The sequence below is a fragment of the Thermobia domestica genome, chromosome 16 (assembly GCF_964235325.1).
Source record: "Thermobia domestica chromosome 16, izTheDome1.hap1.1, whole genome shotgun sequence".
Taxonomy (NCBI): domain Eukaryota; kingdom Metazoa; phylum Arthropoda; class Insecta; order Zygentoma; family Lepismatidae; genus Thermobia; species Thermobia domestica.
The window spans coordinates 57861879-57878700 of NC_137469.1; the positions used below are offsets into that span (position 1 = coordinate 57861879).

Sequence of the window (16822 nt, forward strand, 5' to 3'; positions counted from 1 at the left end):
CGCTTAAACAGGGCGAACAAGTATTATTGAAAAATTCATTAACAAATTATTATTATTATATTTCGAGTGTGTGTTTTTGTTTAATCCATCAAATAAAATATAGTTGATCGATGACGCCCCTTTATTTACATGTTTTTAAAAATTTTAGATTTATGTTTTACATACTATACATATATATATATAATTGTTTTCTCTTTAGGAAACACAGAAAAAACAAATGGACTTACTCGTCTTTTTTCAATTAATCTTCATTTGAGTTGTCATACATTTTTATTCCATTTTTAAATTCATTTAGGGTAAAAATGTTCAAATATATTACTCAAATAAAAGTTAATTTTAAAAAAAACTAAGAAGTCTGTTTATGTCATACACGTTTTTTTTCCTTATAAGATACAATAGATTCTCAAATGTATATGAACGTTTTAATGTATATATATATATCTGTATGTATGTAATATAGAATCAAAAATTTTCACAACAGTCGTAATAGAATTTATACTTAAGTTATTACAGGGTCGAAGAGTAGACATCTAAAGATTTGAAAGGTCATTTTGTCCCACGTAATAATGTTTCTTTTTCAATAACTATTTTTTTAAAGATTTTAATATATTTCAGGGAATGAAAAAATCATTTAAGACGAGCAGCATTCTTCCACCTTTATTAGTACATTTTTTCTTCATTCTTGAGGCAAAGGTGAAAAGTATTACTAATATATACTAGCAGCACACAATCATGGTTAGCAAAGTTGAAGTTGTACATCACAATAAATACAGCTTATTTTTTTTAAACTTTTAAATATGGCACTTCACAACCAACACTGACAAACCATTGTTTTTATAATTTGACTATTTAGAAAACAATAAAACACATTGTTCTCCATGTTATCGTTTTTAAATTCTTATAGTTAACTATACTTGAAAGGGAGAATACCTTTTTCAAAAAAAATTAAATGAGTCTTGTTTCAGAAGGGTACTTGATCGTAATAGTTTTGAAGAAGGGGTACATGATGATAGAAGAATTAAAAAATAAGTAAGGAATATTGTTCTCTGTCCTTTGCTGGCTTAGTATCTAATTTTGGCCCTAATAAATATAGGAATCCATATACAACAAATGCAACATTCAAATATTTTTTTAAATAATTTTTGTACAAGTATGTGTTCTCTTTAAATATATATAATTATCTGTCATGCCTATCCATATTTTATTATTTGTTTTACAACTTCATTGTATATACATGCATGCTGATCTTTTTACATTTTTTTTTTTAATTTTTTTAATACCCTTGCTTCACATAAGAGCTGTGGTTATTGCTGCTTGGGGATCTATACTTTAACGTACACATAATGCACATATTTCCGTAATTTTTTTCAAAGGAAAAAAGTCTGGATTCATATAATACGATCAATAATGGCACAGCAATGGCAGTATGACTCTGAAAGTCTGACTTTCATATATGATGTCAGGGTGCCCTCTTTCCATACATTTTCCCTGTAGCGAGTAGAAATGTGTAGGTTTAATTCACAATACCTATCTTTCTCATTGTACATATTTTTTCAATATATATATAATACATTATCGTTTCTCTCATTCCTACATACATGTGCATACACCATAGCAATTTCACATACATACATACAAGCACACATTCAGCGTATCATGTATTTAATATGTACATACACATATGGCATGCAAACAAACTTGTATTATGCACTTATCATGTAAAGATGCACTCTTTATACACATATATAAAAATCTAGCTAATTATCTCACGTGCTATTTCTTATCTCAATGCTTTAAACCAACCTGTCATAGCCCACGTCTTGTTTTTTTTTTTTTTTTTTCAAATTTTTCAACTAGTTTCAATCTGTTTTAGTAAACTAATCAGTTTTGAAGTATACAAAAAATTATTTCTTTTTTGAAATAAGCGAACGCCATTTACATACATTTATAATTTGACGTGTAAGTTCGTTTGTCTTGTCTGTTGCAAATACACACACATTTTGCATTCACACATACAGTACATAAAGAAATGTGTTACCGTGATAGTTTTGCATTAAGTAAAAATTTCACGAAACCTAAATAATAAAGAAAAAATATAATTTTGATGTTTTTTCTTTAAATTTTCTTTTTAGTACACACTATGACGTGTTATTGGGCTAGAAGAAAATATTTAAATTTTCTGGAGGATTTTAAAGAACTTTTGTGATTGCAAGCCTTCTTTTTTTATGTACAAAATTCAATTCAGAATTAACGGATGAATGTGTTTTATCACCAACATACAAAAGCGCAATTTTTAATCAATATAGTTTCCCTTTTTTATCCACAAGTGCAGACATTAGGAATTTAAAAATTTGCCATTTTTCTAACAAGAAAAATGTTTTGTGATAAAGTGGCATGTGACAAGCTCCACAAATCTCCTTAGAATAGCTAAGGAGAGGGAACTTGAAAGCATTTTATTTTCTTTAGTAATTCAATCTAGAATTGAGAAAAATTGTGAACTAGATGGAAACGTCTTTAGATATAGTATAAAAAACATAGTAAAGAACATAAACAGACAGGTAGAGAGAAACAGATAAATAGAAGCATACATTTTTTACTCATATTTAAAACTCTTTAGACACTAAAACATTACTTGACTGAATTACATTGGCAGTGGTCTACTCAAGCAGTATATGAATGTTAGTTATTCAGTCGTAATGTTCAAAATATATGTCTATCATTAAAGCACCCCATCGTCAGGCAGAAGTACATCTTGTTTATTACTTAATATTTTAAATGAAGTTTATTATTTTTTTAATTAAAAACCATCTTCCTTTTTATGTGTATAGATCTTGCTTTCGATTTGGGCAACATCAGCTAAGAAGTCTGATTTGAACAGATTTACATATACGCCCAAACGAAGATTTTTTTACCATACACACACACTCATACACATTCACACATCACAATAAGAACTTCTTCCATTTTGATACACACGCAAATATTAGTGAAGGAAAAAAATAACTCCTGGAAAGTTCTTCCTTAGCAGAAGTATATTACCGGTAATAATAACGTAGTAGCAGATGTGCTAACTGTCATGATCTAAACACCACATGTTCCTCATGACATGTACATTTATATATAAATGTTTACTGTATATATATTCATAAGGAGAAATAGAGAGGGCAAGCAGGGTCTTGGAGGAGGATATCAGTACATTATAAGTATTTCTTAACGCTTACAACATAAGTCCAATTATCCAGATACCAACACTGAATAAGTATATATGTAGATTAAAAAAGAAAAATACTACATGACAACCATGTCAAATACTATAAGTCCTTGGGAACAATGGCCTTTTTTCTTCTTAACTTTTTATCCTAAAAATTCCATACTTTTCACAAAGAATTAACAACTTTCTTTCCTTGCATCTTATTTTTTTACTAGTTTGACCATGCCTACATCTAAAGCAATAACCTTCCACCATAGGAAGACATGAATTTCTTGAGTAAATAAATAAATTTATTGTCAACAACTTTCATATCTTTCCGTTCATTGTAGTTGAATTTTTCTTTTCTAGTCTCTTTAGCATCACTAAACATTTACTTATTACTCAGCTATGTACACAAAAAGAGTACTTCGAGATCATATTTTATTTTTATTTTTTTAGTGATGAAAAGGGGAAACAGTTCTGAGTTCTTTGCGGTTCTTGGGGAATTATAAATTCCCTCTTTATTGCTTCAAGATTCCTTCTTCAGATATACTTTTTTTTTTCAGATATTAGCTTTATCTATTAATAGTTTTGGAGAGAGCTTCCAACTAAGTAGCTAGAAGTCCGAACTTCGTTATGGACAGAGTCAGTATATAGGAGATAGGGAGGAAGAGGTGAAGTCACACTACTATGAAGATAATACACGGTAATCGACGAAAATCGAGGAATGGAAGATGATTTGCTGTTATTAGACGTAATAGCAGAAGAAACACATTTTTATTATGATTTGTTATTAATTGATTAATGTAGTAATGTAAAATTGTTTCCACTAACGTTTGAAGTTATATTCAGCTTCAACAGTCTGTCTTCACAAAGATAAGAGAAGGGGGAATTGTAGGTTAGATTAGTTTTGAATTTGCAGATTTAGGTTCCAATAAAAACATGGAACTACTTTCGTTCTCTTTTTCTCACAGAATTCTTCACTTTATTTTCTTTATATTAGATTTTTTTTTGCATACATACTCACAAACGTTCACACAACCATAAATCATACGCACTATCTTCTCTAAATAGGACATATCACTGAAGAAGGCTAGAAGTCGTTTGTGCCGCTAACCTACAAGTTTCAGTTTTACTTGACACATTCCTTCCAATATAGGAGTTGCAGAAGAGTAGATTTGGTAATTTCTTTGTAATAATCTTAACATTTTGGTTTCTCTGCACTTATATCTTCGATGTGTTATTTTTCTTTTTGCTGAATAGCTAATTATATATGTGTGTGTATTTCACTATTTAACAATCTTTGGCGTGGGTGGTAAGCAGAAAACACAGGATAATGATGTGACTAGGGCTACTTTGTAAAGATCTTCTATAGTATGGCAACAGTATTCAGTTCTTCATTCCTTTGGTTTCATGGGACTAGTTGATTCCAAACTCTCAGGCTCCACCTGCAATTCAATAGTAGTGAAAAATTATTAGAAATAGTGAATTTCTCAAATATTACAGTGATCTTACAAACTATTAATATACTAGAATAAGAAAAAGACTAGACTAGAACTACTAGAATAAGAAAAAAACTAGAATAAGAAAAATGACACTAGTCAATTAAACGAACAAGGGCAGCTATTCTTTGTAAATTTGATTTAGTGTCAAAACGCTTCATGTGAGAATGCTCCTTCATAAAAAAAATGTCTGATTTGTGCCAAAACGTCCCTTGTTGAACATCAGACGTTATCAGTTTATAAATGCTTTTATTTGGAATGCCAAAACCCTCTTCCTAGAAGAAAATCACTATTTAACTACAAGGAAATTACTTTTTATGCTCTTAGACTGTCAATGTATTCCTAAATGTTACTTTTTTAAACGTTGTATTTCAGTTTGAACAATAGATTCCGTATAATATAGATTAAGAAAAAGGACATGATGTCAATTCATCAATCAATGAATAACGAGATGTGTAAAGTAATTACCTATACAGGAAGGGGAAAAGTCTAAATAAATTACGCTATTTGCTTTGTCCCCTCTATCCAGATTCGGCCTCAGTCAATTTGCTGCCCCACGCAATAGTATTATTTACCTCCCGTCCCTTCACTAGAAAGAGCACCTCTTCCCTTGAAAGAAGACATCTTAAAAGCCAAATTAATACGTTACCACATCCTAATTGTAGTAGCATTAATTAAAACATAAGATACACCGAATAATAATAATAATAATAATAATAATAATAATAATAATAATAATAATAATAATAATAATAATAATAATAATAATAATAATAATAAGAAGAAGAAGAAGAAGAAGAAGAAGAAATAAGAAGTGCTGTAGATCGGTGAGAGTGCATAAAGTTACACTATATTTATTAGTAAGGGCAGGAGTTTTTCGCAAGTTGCGAAATCGCGAGTTTTCCGACAAAGCCGAGAGTTGGTTTTTCGACGAACTACGTCAGATTGCACGACAAAATGCGATCACTGACATTTTGGGCGAAATATGCTGCAAAACGCGACAAATTACGATATTTTTTTTTAAAGGCCATTTCTGTTGTTAAAATGCAGTGCAACATGCTGTACTTTTCATCAGAATAATAATTTGCAGATGAGATACACTGCACTAATGTATTGTTTATACGGTTTACCCAACATTGTTAGGGTCGTCAAGTCTAAGAGGCTTAGGTGGGCAGGTCATGTAGCTAGAATGGAAGAAAGTAGGAACGCTTTCAAAGTCTTGACTGGTAGACCCATAGGAAAACGACCATTAGGAAGACCTAGGCGCAGATGGGAGGACAGTATTAAGATGGATCTCGCAGAGATAGGAATACAAAGTAGAAACTGGATGCAATTAGCTAAGGATAGAAGTCTGTGGAGAGCTTTTGTGAACGCGGCACTGAACCTCCGGGTTCCATAGGCCATAGAGTTAGTTAGTTAGTTTTTTAGTTAATGTATTGTATATATGTTTCCCTCTTTTTTGCATGTGTATCTCACTTTTTCTCAGTAGGGGCTATGTGTTCTTGCTGCATAGTAGGGATGGCTAATTCCGGAATTTTTACTTTTCGGAATCCGGAAAGTAAAATCGGAAAAATTCCGGAATTCGGAAAAATTACGATTTCGGGAAAGTTCCGGATTATTTTTCCATCCCTAGTGTATGGTTAATACAATGGTGTTTTGTGATGACAATCGTGAAGATACTGTGCTAGTGTATTTAAAGTTTTTGGACTTGTGAAAGAAGAAAGAAGTAATTTGTTGTTAGTAACTGCATAACGAATAAGTTCATTGTCCTAAGTAGTAGTATTTTTTATTAATTATATTAGTCCTATATTAGAGTTGAGTTGAGTTGATTTTGGGTTTAACTTCCCGTTCAGCAGCGAGGCTATATGAGACGTGGACCTACTGATTAACGTGTAATCCGAACCACATGAGCTCCCGCCGGGAATCGACCCCGGGTCTCCCACGCCAAAAGCGCGTACGCTAACCGCTTAGCCACGGATGAGCTCAGTCCTATATTAGAGTTTATATAATTTATATTAGAGTTCGTATATTAGAGCTTGTAAAGTAATTTACTTTGTGACAAAATGAGAAGCTTTAGATTTCAAAATGCGACAAAATACGAAATTTTTAATTTCAAATGCGAAATGTTTAACTTCAAATTGCGAAAAACTCCTGCCCCTATTTATTAGAAATTAACTTTAAACTATACACGTGTATTTTAAATAATAGCCTACATTCTTCATATATTTAACTTTTGTATATTTTGTCATTATTTTATCGCCCCGTGCAAACGCACATGTTGCGCATACGGTAAACTTTGGTTGTAACTACTCGTTTTTACACTTGACCGACTCAAAAAAAAAAAAAAACTACATTCTATAAATAAGCTTTGTTCGTAATTTAATGTGGATTCGAAAAACCTTACTTGTATTCTGGTATCGAGTATTTTCTAGAACAGTAATTTATACGCCGTCAAATACTTTCATTTGTAAATGATCACACACTAAGTTTTGAATATATATATACAGGGTGTTAATGAGCTATACCGACAAACTGTAAGAGATGATTCTTTACATCAAAATAAAAGAAAAATTCACATGGACCTAAGAGAAAATTCGTAATTTAAAAGCTATGGCTGTCCAACATCGAGAAAAAAAAAACTAAATTTCAATACGCGCTATTTCGAATTTGAGAAAACATGGAATTGCGGTCCATATCAGCGTAAAGGAAGTTATACATACGTAATCCAAAAATGTATATTTCATCAATGGTTAATGAGTGTGCAGGGGATTTACTGCGCCGTATAATTCCCAGACATGCTCTCAATAGAATTTTCTGGGTAGGTCCAAATATAATTGGTTTCTTCAACCGAAGTGCAGTCCGTATGTAAAGGATGCCGCCTTCTACGTATGATGGCTCGTGCCATAAACAATTCATCGTCGGCAGGAACTTGTGCAAAACACCCCCAATAACTAAATGGCCAACCAGAACGCTCATTTCAAACAACTGATAGCCGCTTGTCAACTCCACGTGAACTCTTAGTTGCCACAGTTCGAAATGCTGTCCTTTCAGTTAGTGAAAATATGGTTGAAGCGAGGGAAAGTTCTGCAGTCTGTAAAAAGCTCACGCTGACACCCAGGAAGGTTATGCTGTGCGTTTGGTGGTATTGGAAGGACATCATGCATCACGACCTGCTGCCACAGGGGGAGGATGATAGACATGGACCTGTACTGTCGAAAATTGGCGCGAGTTCACTTAGCAATTCAAAAGAAACGCCCAGAACTGATAAACAGAAAAGGTGTTGTATACCACACTGTCAGCGACGACCGGACCGCATACTTCTTTAACGACTTGCAAGAAGTTACGACAGCTCGGCTGGGAGATTTTAATGCATCCACCGTATAGTTCGGCCCTGGCACCGTCAGAGTATTATTTGCTTCGGTCTCTACAGAACTACCTGAATGGTGTTAAGCTAATTTGAAAAGATGCGTGTGAAAACTACGTGTCACAATATTTTGACTATAAACCTCAGAATCTCTATAGTATTATGGTGTTGCCGGAAAAATAGCAGATCATGAAACAAAATGATGCATATGTGTTCTTATAATGTTATTTTCAAATCATAATAAATGTATTTTCAATTTTAATATTCAAAGGCTTTTTAAACTGAAGTATTTCATTTCATTTTCCAAAGGCTTTTTAGACAACCTGAAGGGACTATACTGGATGATGTTAAAGCACTTACGTAATTGTAGAATCCATTACAGCAGAGCGCGAAATTTCCGGTCGCCATTGGCGACTAGAAATGTAGAGATGGCGGACAGTGTTCAGTAGGATTTTTTTTCTGCCTAAACTCGCAGGGCTGTGCAGTTTCTGTTTCGCACAAAAAATAATTGTCACTGAATGAGACAAAACACGGAATATATGAAGTCTTCACAACTTTGTAATTTGACCCTCCTTTCCCACCCTCAATCGAAAATTTCATTACGAGATTCCCAAATTTGCTTCCAATTGTCACATTTTGTGCAGTTTTACTTGTGAGTACTGCTTCATGTGAGAGGCTTCAGTAGTCTCAACCGAGTTAGCACTGCCTACAGGAATTCACTGAGAACTGACACACTGGATGATTTGCTGACAATTTCTATCAATGATTCTTCACTTAAGGACTTTGATCCGAAAACTGCAATCGACAACTGGTACTTCGGTGCAGAGAGAAAGCATTACCCAAACGTGAAGTTTTAAGGTAAGGTACTTTTTAACATGTATATGAATTCTCCAATTCAAAATTGATTATCCTGAGTCTAAATTGTCTGGGTTTTGAAATTTTATGCCCTGATCTAATTTCTTTCTTTATCAAACAAAAGGACATGGGGGGGGGACTCATAATTTGTACGTGAGAGATACTGGCCACCATTATTTTTGGATTGGCGAGTGCGTCTGACTTTGAAATTTTGCGTCCTGCATTACAGGGAAACAAAAGTAGTGTTGAACAAGAAAGTAAGAAAAAGTCAAAAAAGAGTGAAAAGTTCCGGTTCTTTCCTTTTTAAAACGGCTTCTTATTGAGAAAAGATTCTCTTATCAAAAAGCCGGGCTTTCTGCACCTCTACTATATACCATCAGTCTCCATTATTCAAATTCACTTATCAATTATTCAAATTCAATTATCAATATTTCACTATACTTTCAAATGTGATTTTTTTCTTAAAAAAGAAAACTAATTTGTACTTCATCAAGTGCTCCGAAATGCAAGGAGAATAGCTCTCAATTTGAAACAACTGTATCGTACCAAAACTGAGTCGAGCCAGTCGTACCGTACTGAAAACTGTGACATTGGCCTTAGTAATATGATAATACATTTTGTACTTTTTCCCTTGGTATTTGGAAGATCTCTTACGTAGGTTCTTATAGGAAACTAGGATACAAATATTAAGTAATGTAGAAGGGGTAGGGGTAAACTTTTTCGTTTTCATATTTTGCGCTCTAGCTAAGTGTAAACTTTCTAACGCTATCGCTGTAATTTATTAAAAAAAAACTGGGCCTATATATTTTATCGAGAAAACGTGTTTCCATACGACATTGAATTCTTGACGAAACTGTAACCAATTGATTTGTTTTCACGAACTCTTCTTTGAACTTCTTAAGGAGTAAATCCTCGATTTAATAAAGTTTTGGTTTGTATGGCGTGATATTTTCGCCAATTAATATTCAAACCGGACGTGACAGTAGATTTCTACCACTTCCGGTTTTAGTAGAGATGGAATATGTTCTTGAGACGCTCACTTGATTGCAGAATACCACTTCTCGCTATTTATTAGCGGTTTTACCCTATAGTGATCAACGTTAAAACCAGAAGTGGTTGATTTTTGTCACTTCCGGTTTGAACAGAGTGCTAATGTTGCGTTTAGAGTTATTGAGTATACACTAACGAATGAAAATTGTCCCATGTTACCGGGGCAGTTAGTGCAGAGGCTAACACACACACGCTCAACACTTAAAACATTAACATCTTGTGAACTATAACAGCATAATGTTAGTGTTTAGTGCTTTTTCTTAAGCATAGTATTGGATTAAACTTTTCCCATGTTTCAAGAATATAGTGTAATTTCGTAATAATAAATGAATAATGACTGGAATTTAACGCTCCTTTTCAGCGCTAATATACGAGACAGGGCGTTACTATTAAAAGTGGAGTTCGAACCAGTACTCGAACCCAAAATAAAACTATTGCTCTTTTGGAGGAGGCAAGATATGGTGGGGAAAGATTTATACTGAGATGGTTAATCTTCATGATAATCTGTGCATCCGCTAACTGCATGGGTCGTAGTTCGGAGCCCGCGCTAATAGTAGACTCCGTCTTTCCAGTGTAATCTCAGTACTATATAGGCAGAGATGCCCACAGGCGGGTTTTAGGGTGAAGGTGTGCCCATGAGAATATTTGGAGATGGGCATAATTTTCATTAAAAAAGGTGCAATCTAGCTGGAGAAGGATAAATAGGGATGGGAGAAAAAGATATATTTGGGGTGCAGAATGGTAAATTTATTTATTTATTTCAGAAAACAACAGGCGGATGCCTAATTACAGTTTTCCATCATGATAATATAATTTAAAATACACATATGATAACAAAATAATACGATAGCAAAATACTTTAAAATACATATAACATGATCTACACCTTATTTATTTAGAGTAAAATTCTGTCTATAGCTAAAAGTGTCTATCTCTGGGTGCTTTTCTGACATCTTATTATACAATAAACACATTTTTCTGACAGGCGATACATCCAATGCATTAGTCCTTTGCGCTGAGAGATGGAATATGCTATTATGGGGTCTGGTTGTTCTATGTGGGACGTGAAGTTTGATTTCTGATAATAAATATTCTGAATCTACTGTACTATGAATTATTTTAAGTAAGAAAGATAAAATGAAGTGAGTCCTCCTGCTTTCAAGTGATTGTAATGAATATTTGCTTCGAAGATCATACTTCTCAAATTTCGGATATATCCCTGTTTCTTTATATGTTAAAAAGCTCACAAATTTATTTTGAATATTTTCGATTTTACTTGTATATTTCTTACTATCAGAACCCCATATTATCGCTGCATATTCCACCTTAGACCTTACATAGGCAATGTATAGTGTTTTGAGAACATTGATGTTAGAAAAATCACTTCCTAATCTCATCACAAAGCCAAGGTTGCTAAAGGCCTCACCAACTACTCTGTTGACATGAATATCGAATGATAGGTTTGAGGCAGAAGGGTAAATTTGGGAGGAAAATAGTAACTTTAGAAGGGAAAATGGTAAATTGGGATGTTTGTGTCCAAGCTTTTGAGGGGATGAGCACCTCCTGTACATAAGGAAGCGAAACACAAACTAAAACTCAAAATAGCTTCCATCGGGATCCACGTGTACAGAAAGTCACACACATTAGTCACTTAGCCAAGAAGGTTCGTCAAAAAGAAAGACAGGATGGAAAAAAAGAGCTTTCTTGTGATTTATATTGTTATTGGTACGATGTACGTATGTCAGTACAATTTTCTATAATTCTCTCTTTTTCTTATTTCGTATACTTGTTTTCTCTTTACTTTACCCCTTATGCGGTTTCTCTAATTTTTTTTCTGAAAGAAGATTTAAAGAAAAGCGCAGGAGGAAATAAGGTCTGTTTGGCTAATGACATCTACCCATTACCTCAAAATAATTTACGAGAGCAATAATTGGTTCGTTACAAGCTCATTCCTTAATGAACCTCTCATGCCGCTCAAAGCTTCGTTTGTGTTTTTCTTTTTTTTTTAACAAAAAATGCCGAGGGGGCGGATGTGTATGCGTTCCTCAACCAAAGGTCGGTAGGCAACGTGGAATGATTAAAATTATTCCCTTTCTATTTTTTGTTGGTTATTTTATCTGCTTATAGTTGTCGTTTCTTAATATTGTTCATATCTCTCCGTTGTTCGTCTTCCATATTTGGTTCTTCCTAGTACGCTGTTAAGATTATTCGGATGAGTGTTCTGCTGTTATTTGAATATCTAAATATTCGTTTTCAATATCCGATTGGATATTCGAATAACAAGCGATTATCCACTTAACTACTCCAATAACGAAAATTGTCGGAATAACTGTTCCAATAACGAACAATTATTTGAATAACAATTCGAATAACGGACAATTGTTTGAATAAGTATTTCAACAATGAATAGTTGCTTGAATAGCTATTTCAATAACGGATACTTGATTTAATAACTATTCCAATAACGATAAATTGTTTGAATATCTATTCCAATTAGGAATAATTGATTTAATAACTATTCCAATAACGAATAATTGATATAATAACTATTCTAATAAAAATGATTGTTTGAAAAATTATTTCAATTATAGTGAATAATAATCACTTGGTAACTACTCCAATAACTAAAATTGTTTAAATAACTGTTCTAATAATTCGAATAACGGACAACTGTTTGAATAAATACCTTAATAACGAATAGTTGCTTGAATAACTATTCCAATAACGAATATTTGTTTGAATAAATATTCCAATAAGAAATAATTGTTTAAATATTTATTCCAATTATGAATAATTGTTTCAACGAATATTTCAACAACGAATAATAATTACTTGAATAAATATTGCAGGAACGAATAATTGATTGAACAACTATCCCAAAAACGAATAATTGTTTGGATAATTATTTCAATAACGAATGATTAATTGCATAACTGTTTCAATAACGAATAGTTCGAATAACTATTTCAATAACGAATAGTTTTTTTTAATATCTATTCCAATAATGAATAACTGTTTGAATAAATATTTCAATCAACGTATAATAATTGCATGAATAAATATTTTAGGAACGAATAATTGATAGAATAACTACTCTAATAACTAGAGACCGGATGTTTAGGCATTAAAAACCTGGAAAATAGGCAGGCAAATAGGCACTTAGCATTTACAAAAAAGGCAGTAAAATAGGCACACAAATATAACTTGAAGTAATGAAGAAAATACTCAATACAATTAAAATATAAATTCAAGTCATTAGTTAATGTTCAAAGAATATAGAAACATACCTGTTTGTTAATGTCTTATTTTACTGAAACTGTATGTATAACAACGAAGTTTGACATGTATTCCATGTATATTTGATAAATACATTCTATACAGCACTTTATCACTACATATTAGTCCAAATTTTACACATTTTATCAGTACACACAACAGTTCAAAGTTTTACAGCACTTTATCAGTGCACATAGCAATACAAAGTTTTACGGCATTTTATCACTACAAACAGCACTTATATTTCTCGGGATGCAGAACCCTTTCCTAAAATACCGGTACTAAATTTACTTTTCGCAATAAATTCTTATTTTACTTTTCCCAATAAAGTCTTATTTTTGGGGCCGTGGTAGCTCAGTGGTAGAGCATTCACTTCTGGTCCCTGGTTCGATCCCCGCTCACGCCAAATGAACTTTCAGGTGGACAAACACCGCATGTGTGCTTTCCTCTAGGTTTTCCGGTTTCGTCCCACATTTTTCATTCCACCATCTCATTCATTTCTTATCATCACCGTGTCCTTTAGCCTAGCCGGCATAACAGTAGGACGTAATACTTAAAGATTTCATTTCATCTCAAATCTTATTTTCAAAAAATGCATAGAATAGGCAACATTAGGCACTAAAGCAATTATTTAGGCAGGAAGGGGCGAAATAGGCAAAATAGGCAAAATAAAATTTGCTTAAATTGAAACTACAAACCCCTATATAAACTTTAAAACTTTATATTTCATCATATCTTTAATATTAAAGAATAGGCATTTTGCCTAACATCCGGTCTCTACTAATAACGAATATTTATTTGAATAACTATTCGAAAAACGAATAATCGTTTGGATAATTATTCTAATAACGAAAATTGTTTGGATTACTGTTTTAATAACGAATGGCTGTTTGTGTAACTGTTGCATTAACGAATAGTTGACTGAGTAACTATTCCAAAAACGAACAAATGTTTGAATAACTATTTCAAGAACGAGTTACTGTTTGAATATTTCAATAACGAATAATTGTCTAAATAACTATTTCAGTAACGAATACTTGATTGAATAATTATTTTAATAACGAACAACTATTTCGAATAACTATTTCAATAACGAATAGTTGTTTGAATAACTATTCCAATAACAAGTAGTGCTTGAGCAATAACTAATAGTTCTCCGAATAACTCGAATATTCGAATGTTCAAAATGAAATCTTTTGAAATGAAACCTTTAAGTTTTACATCCCACGATTATGCCGGCTAGGCTAACGGAGACGGTGATGGTGAGAAATGAATGAAATAGTGGAGTGAAGAAAGTGGGAGGAAACGGGATAACCCCGAGAAAACCCACGCACACGGTGTTTGTCCACCATAAAGCTCACTTGGCGCGAGCTGGGATCGAACCAAGAACCCCGCGCACCAGAGGTGAACGCTCTACCACTGAGCCACCGCAGCCTCCCGAATGATCAAATAGTCGTTATCAATAACTCCATTCTTAATGACGAACTAAATGGTTGATCTTTTGCTACTATTTATTCTCTCTATAGAGACCAAAGTGCACTCCATCTCGGTTCCTTTGATATTTCTCTACTGTTTCTTTTTTCTGTTCATTGCGTAATTAATATTTTATCAGCTTAACACTACATAAGACATTTTGTGGCCAAGTGACTAATACATGTGCTCTGTGTCCATGGATTCGAGTTCGATTCCCAATGAAAACGCTTTCCTAAAATGCAAACCAGAGTAGTAGTGCTGATAAAGAGTCATTAAAATTCCAGCCAATCAACATTATATCTCGATTTTCAAAGTTCCATGGCTCTGGTACAAATAAGGCTATACTCAACACAAAACTCTTTAAATAAGTATCTTTCTTACTATTATCGATACTAATGATAACGGTGGATTGAAGTACGTGGGAGAAAATGGGAGAACTCCGGGAACCCCCTTCCCCACACACATGGAGGTTGTCCACCTTAAAGTTTACTTGGTGCGGACTGGGATCGAACCAAGGACCACATACCAGAGGTGGACGCTCTTCACTAAGTGACCGCGGCCTCCAACGTTAGAAACATATAATCACTAGATGCCAGATCGTCACTAGGTGCCAGGTGACGAAAATGAGGAAATGGAGAGGTAATTCTCAACGAAGGGTTGGAAATTTGTATCCGAGGGTTGTACCTCGTGTAGGATTTGAGCCACCAATCAGGCACAAAGAAAACGAGCAATCTAGCCAAATGTATACAAACTTGTGAGTTCTTCAATTACTGAACATAAGCTTCATTAAAAATCATCGAGCTCTGGTTCTATTGAAGTTAGCGAATGAGAATTCGTTAGAGTGCTAGTCCTATTGACAACGGCAAGAACGAGTTCGCTTGAGCGGGAGTTTATTGAGGTCAGGGAGTGCAAGCACCATTGAGATCGGTTAGCGTGGCATCAAGTGAGCGTAAACTCTATTAAGGCTAAAGAGAGATTCATTGAGCGCCTGTTCCACTGAGATCATCTAGAGAAGGATCAAGTGAATGCGAGTCATATCGGGGTTAGCCAGCGAGAGATCAAACAAGATCAAGTTTCATTGAGATCGGCTAGCGAGAGATCAAACAAGGTCAAGTTCCATTGAGATCGGCTAGCGAGAGATTGATTGAACGCGGGTTCCACTGAGGAAGGGTTGCGAGAGATCGGGTGAGCGAGATTCCACTGAGGTTAGTTAGCAAGAGATCGAGTAAGTGTGAATTTCACTGAAGTAGCGAGAGATCGACTGAGTATGAATTCCACTGAGGTTGGCTAGCCACAAATCGAGTAAGCCCGAGTTCCTTTGCGAATGATTAGCAAGACTTGAGTAAGTGCGAGATTCACGGAGGTTGGGTAGAGAGAGAGACCGAGCAAGCGAGAATTTCATTGAAGTCAGCTAGCGAGAGATCGAGTGAACTCGAATTCCACTGAAGTTGACTAGCGAGGGGAAAAGTTAGCGCAAATTCAACTAAATTTGCCTAACGAGAGATCGATTGAGCGCGAGTTCCACTGAGATGAGCAAGGAAGAAATCAAATGAATACCGTATGAGTCCTATCGAGGTCAGCCAGCGAGAGATCGAACAAAAGCAACTTCCATTAAGATAGGCTAGCGAAAGATCGATTGAGCGCGAGCTCCACTGAGGACTGCTAGCGAGAAATCGAGTGACTGCGAATTCCACTGAGGTTGGATAGCAAGAAATCGAATAGCCTGAGTTCCACTGAGAATGGTTAGCAAGAGTTCGAATGAGCACGAAATTCACGGAGGTTCAATAGAGAGAAAGATAGAGCAAGCGAGAGATCGATTGAGCCTAAGTTCCACTGACACTGAGATCGAAAAATGAAATGAAATCTTTAAGTTTTACGTCCCACGGTTATGCCGGTTAGGCTAAAGGAGACGGTGATTATGAGAGATGAGTGAAATGGTGGAATGAAGAAAGTGGGAGGAAACGGGAGAACCCCGAGAAAACCCACGAGCACGGTGTGACACTGAGATCGACTAGTGAGAGATAGAGTGAGTGTAAATTTTACTTTAAGTCAACTAGCGAGAGATCACGTTGTGCCGTAGTGATCTTTACTTCTGCGTATTTATTGGCATTA

The 16822-nt window shown here is 34.3% G+C and overlaps 1 protein-coding gene across 1 annotated transcript in view; it reads right to left on the minus strand.

The window, feature by feature from the left end:
- Positions 1-939: 939 nt before the first annotated feature.
- brp (ELKS/RAB6-interacting/CAST family member bruchpilot) overlaps positions 940-16822 on the minus strand; it is a gene marked incomplete in the record, with an annotated part of 771444 nt that continues 755561 nt past the window's right edge. Inside the window, 1 exon segment of the mRNA XM_081742418.1 lies at positions 940-4638. Coding sequence (XP_081598544.1) covers positions 4588-4638 — 51 coding nt within the window.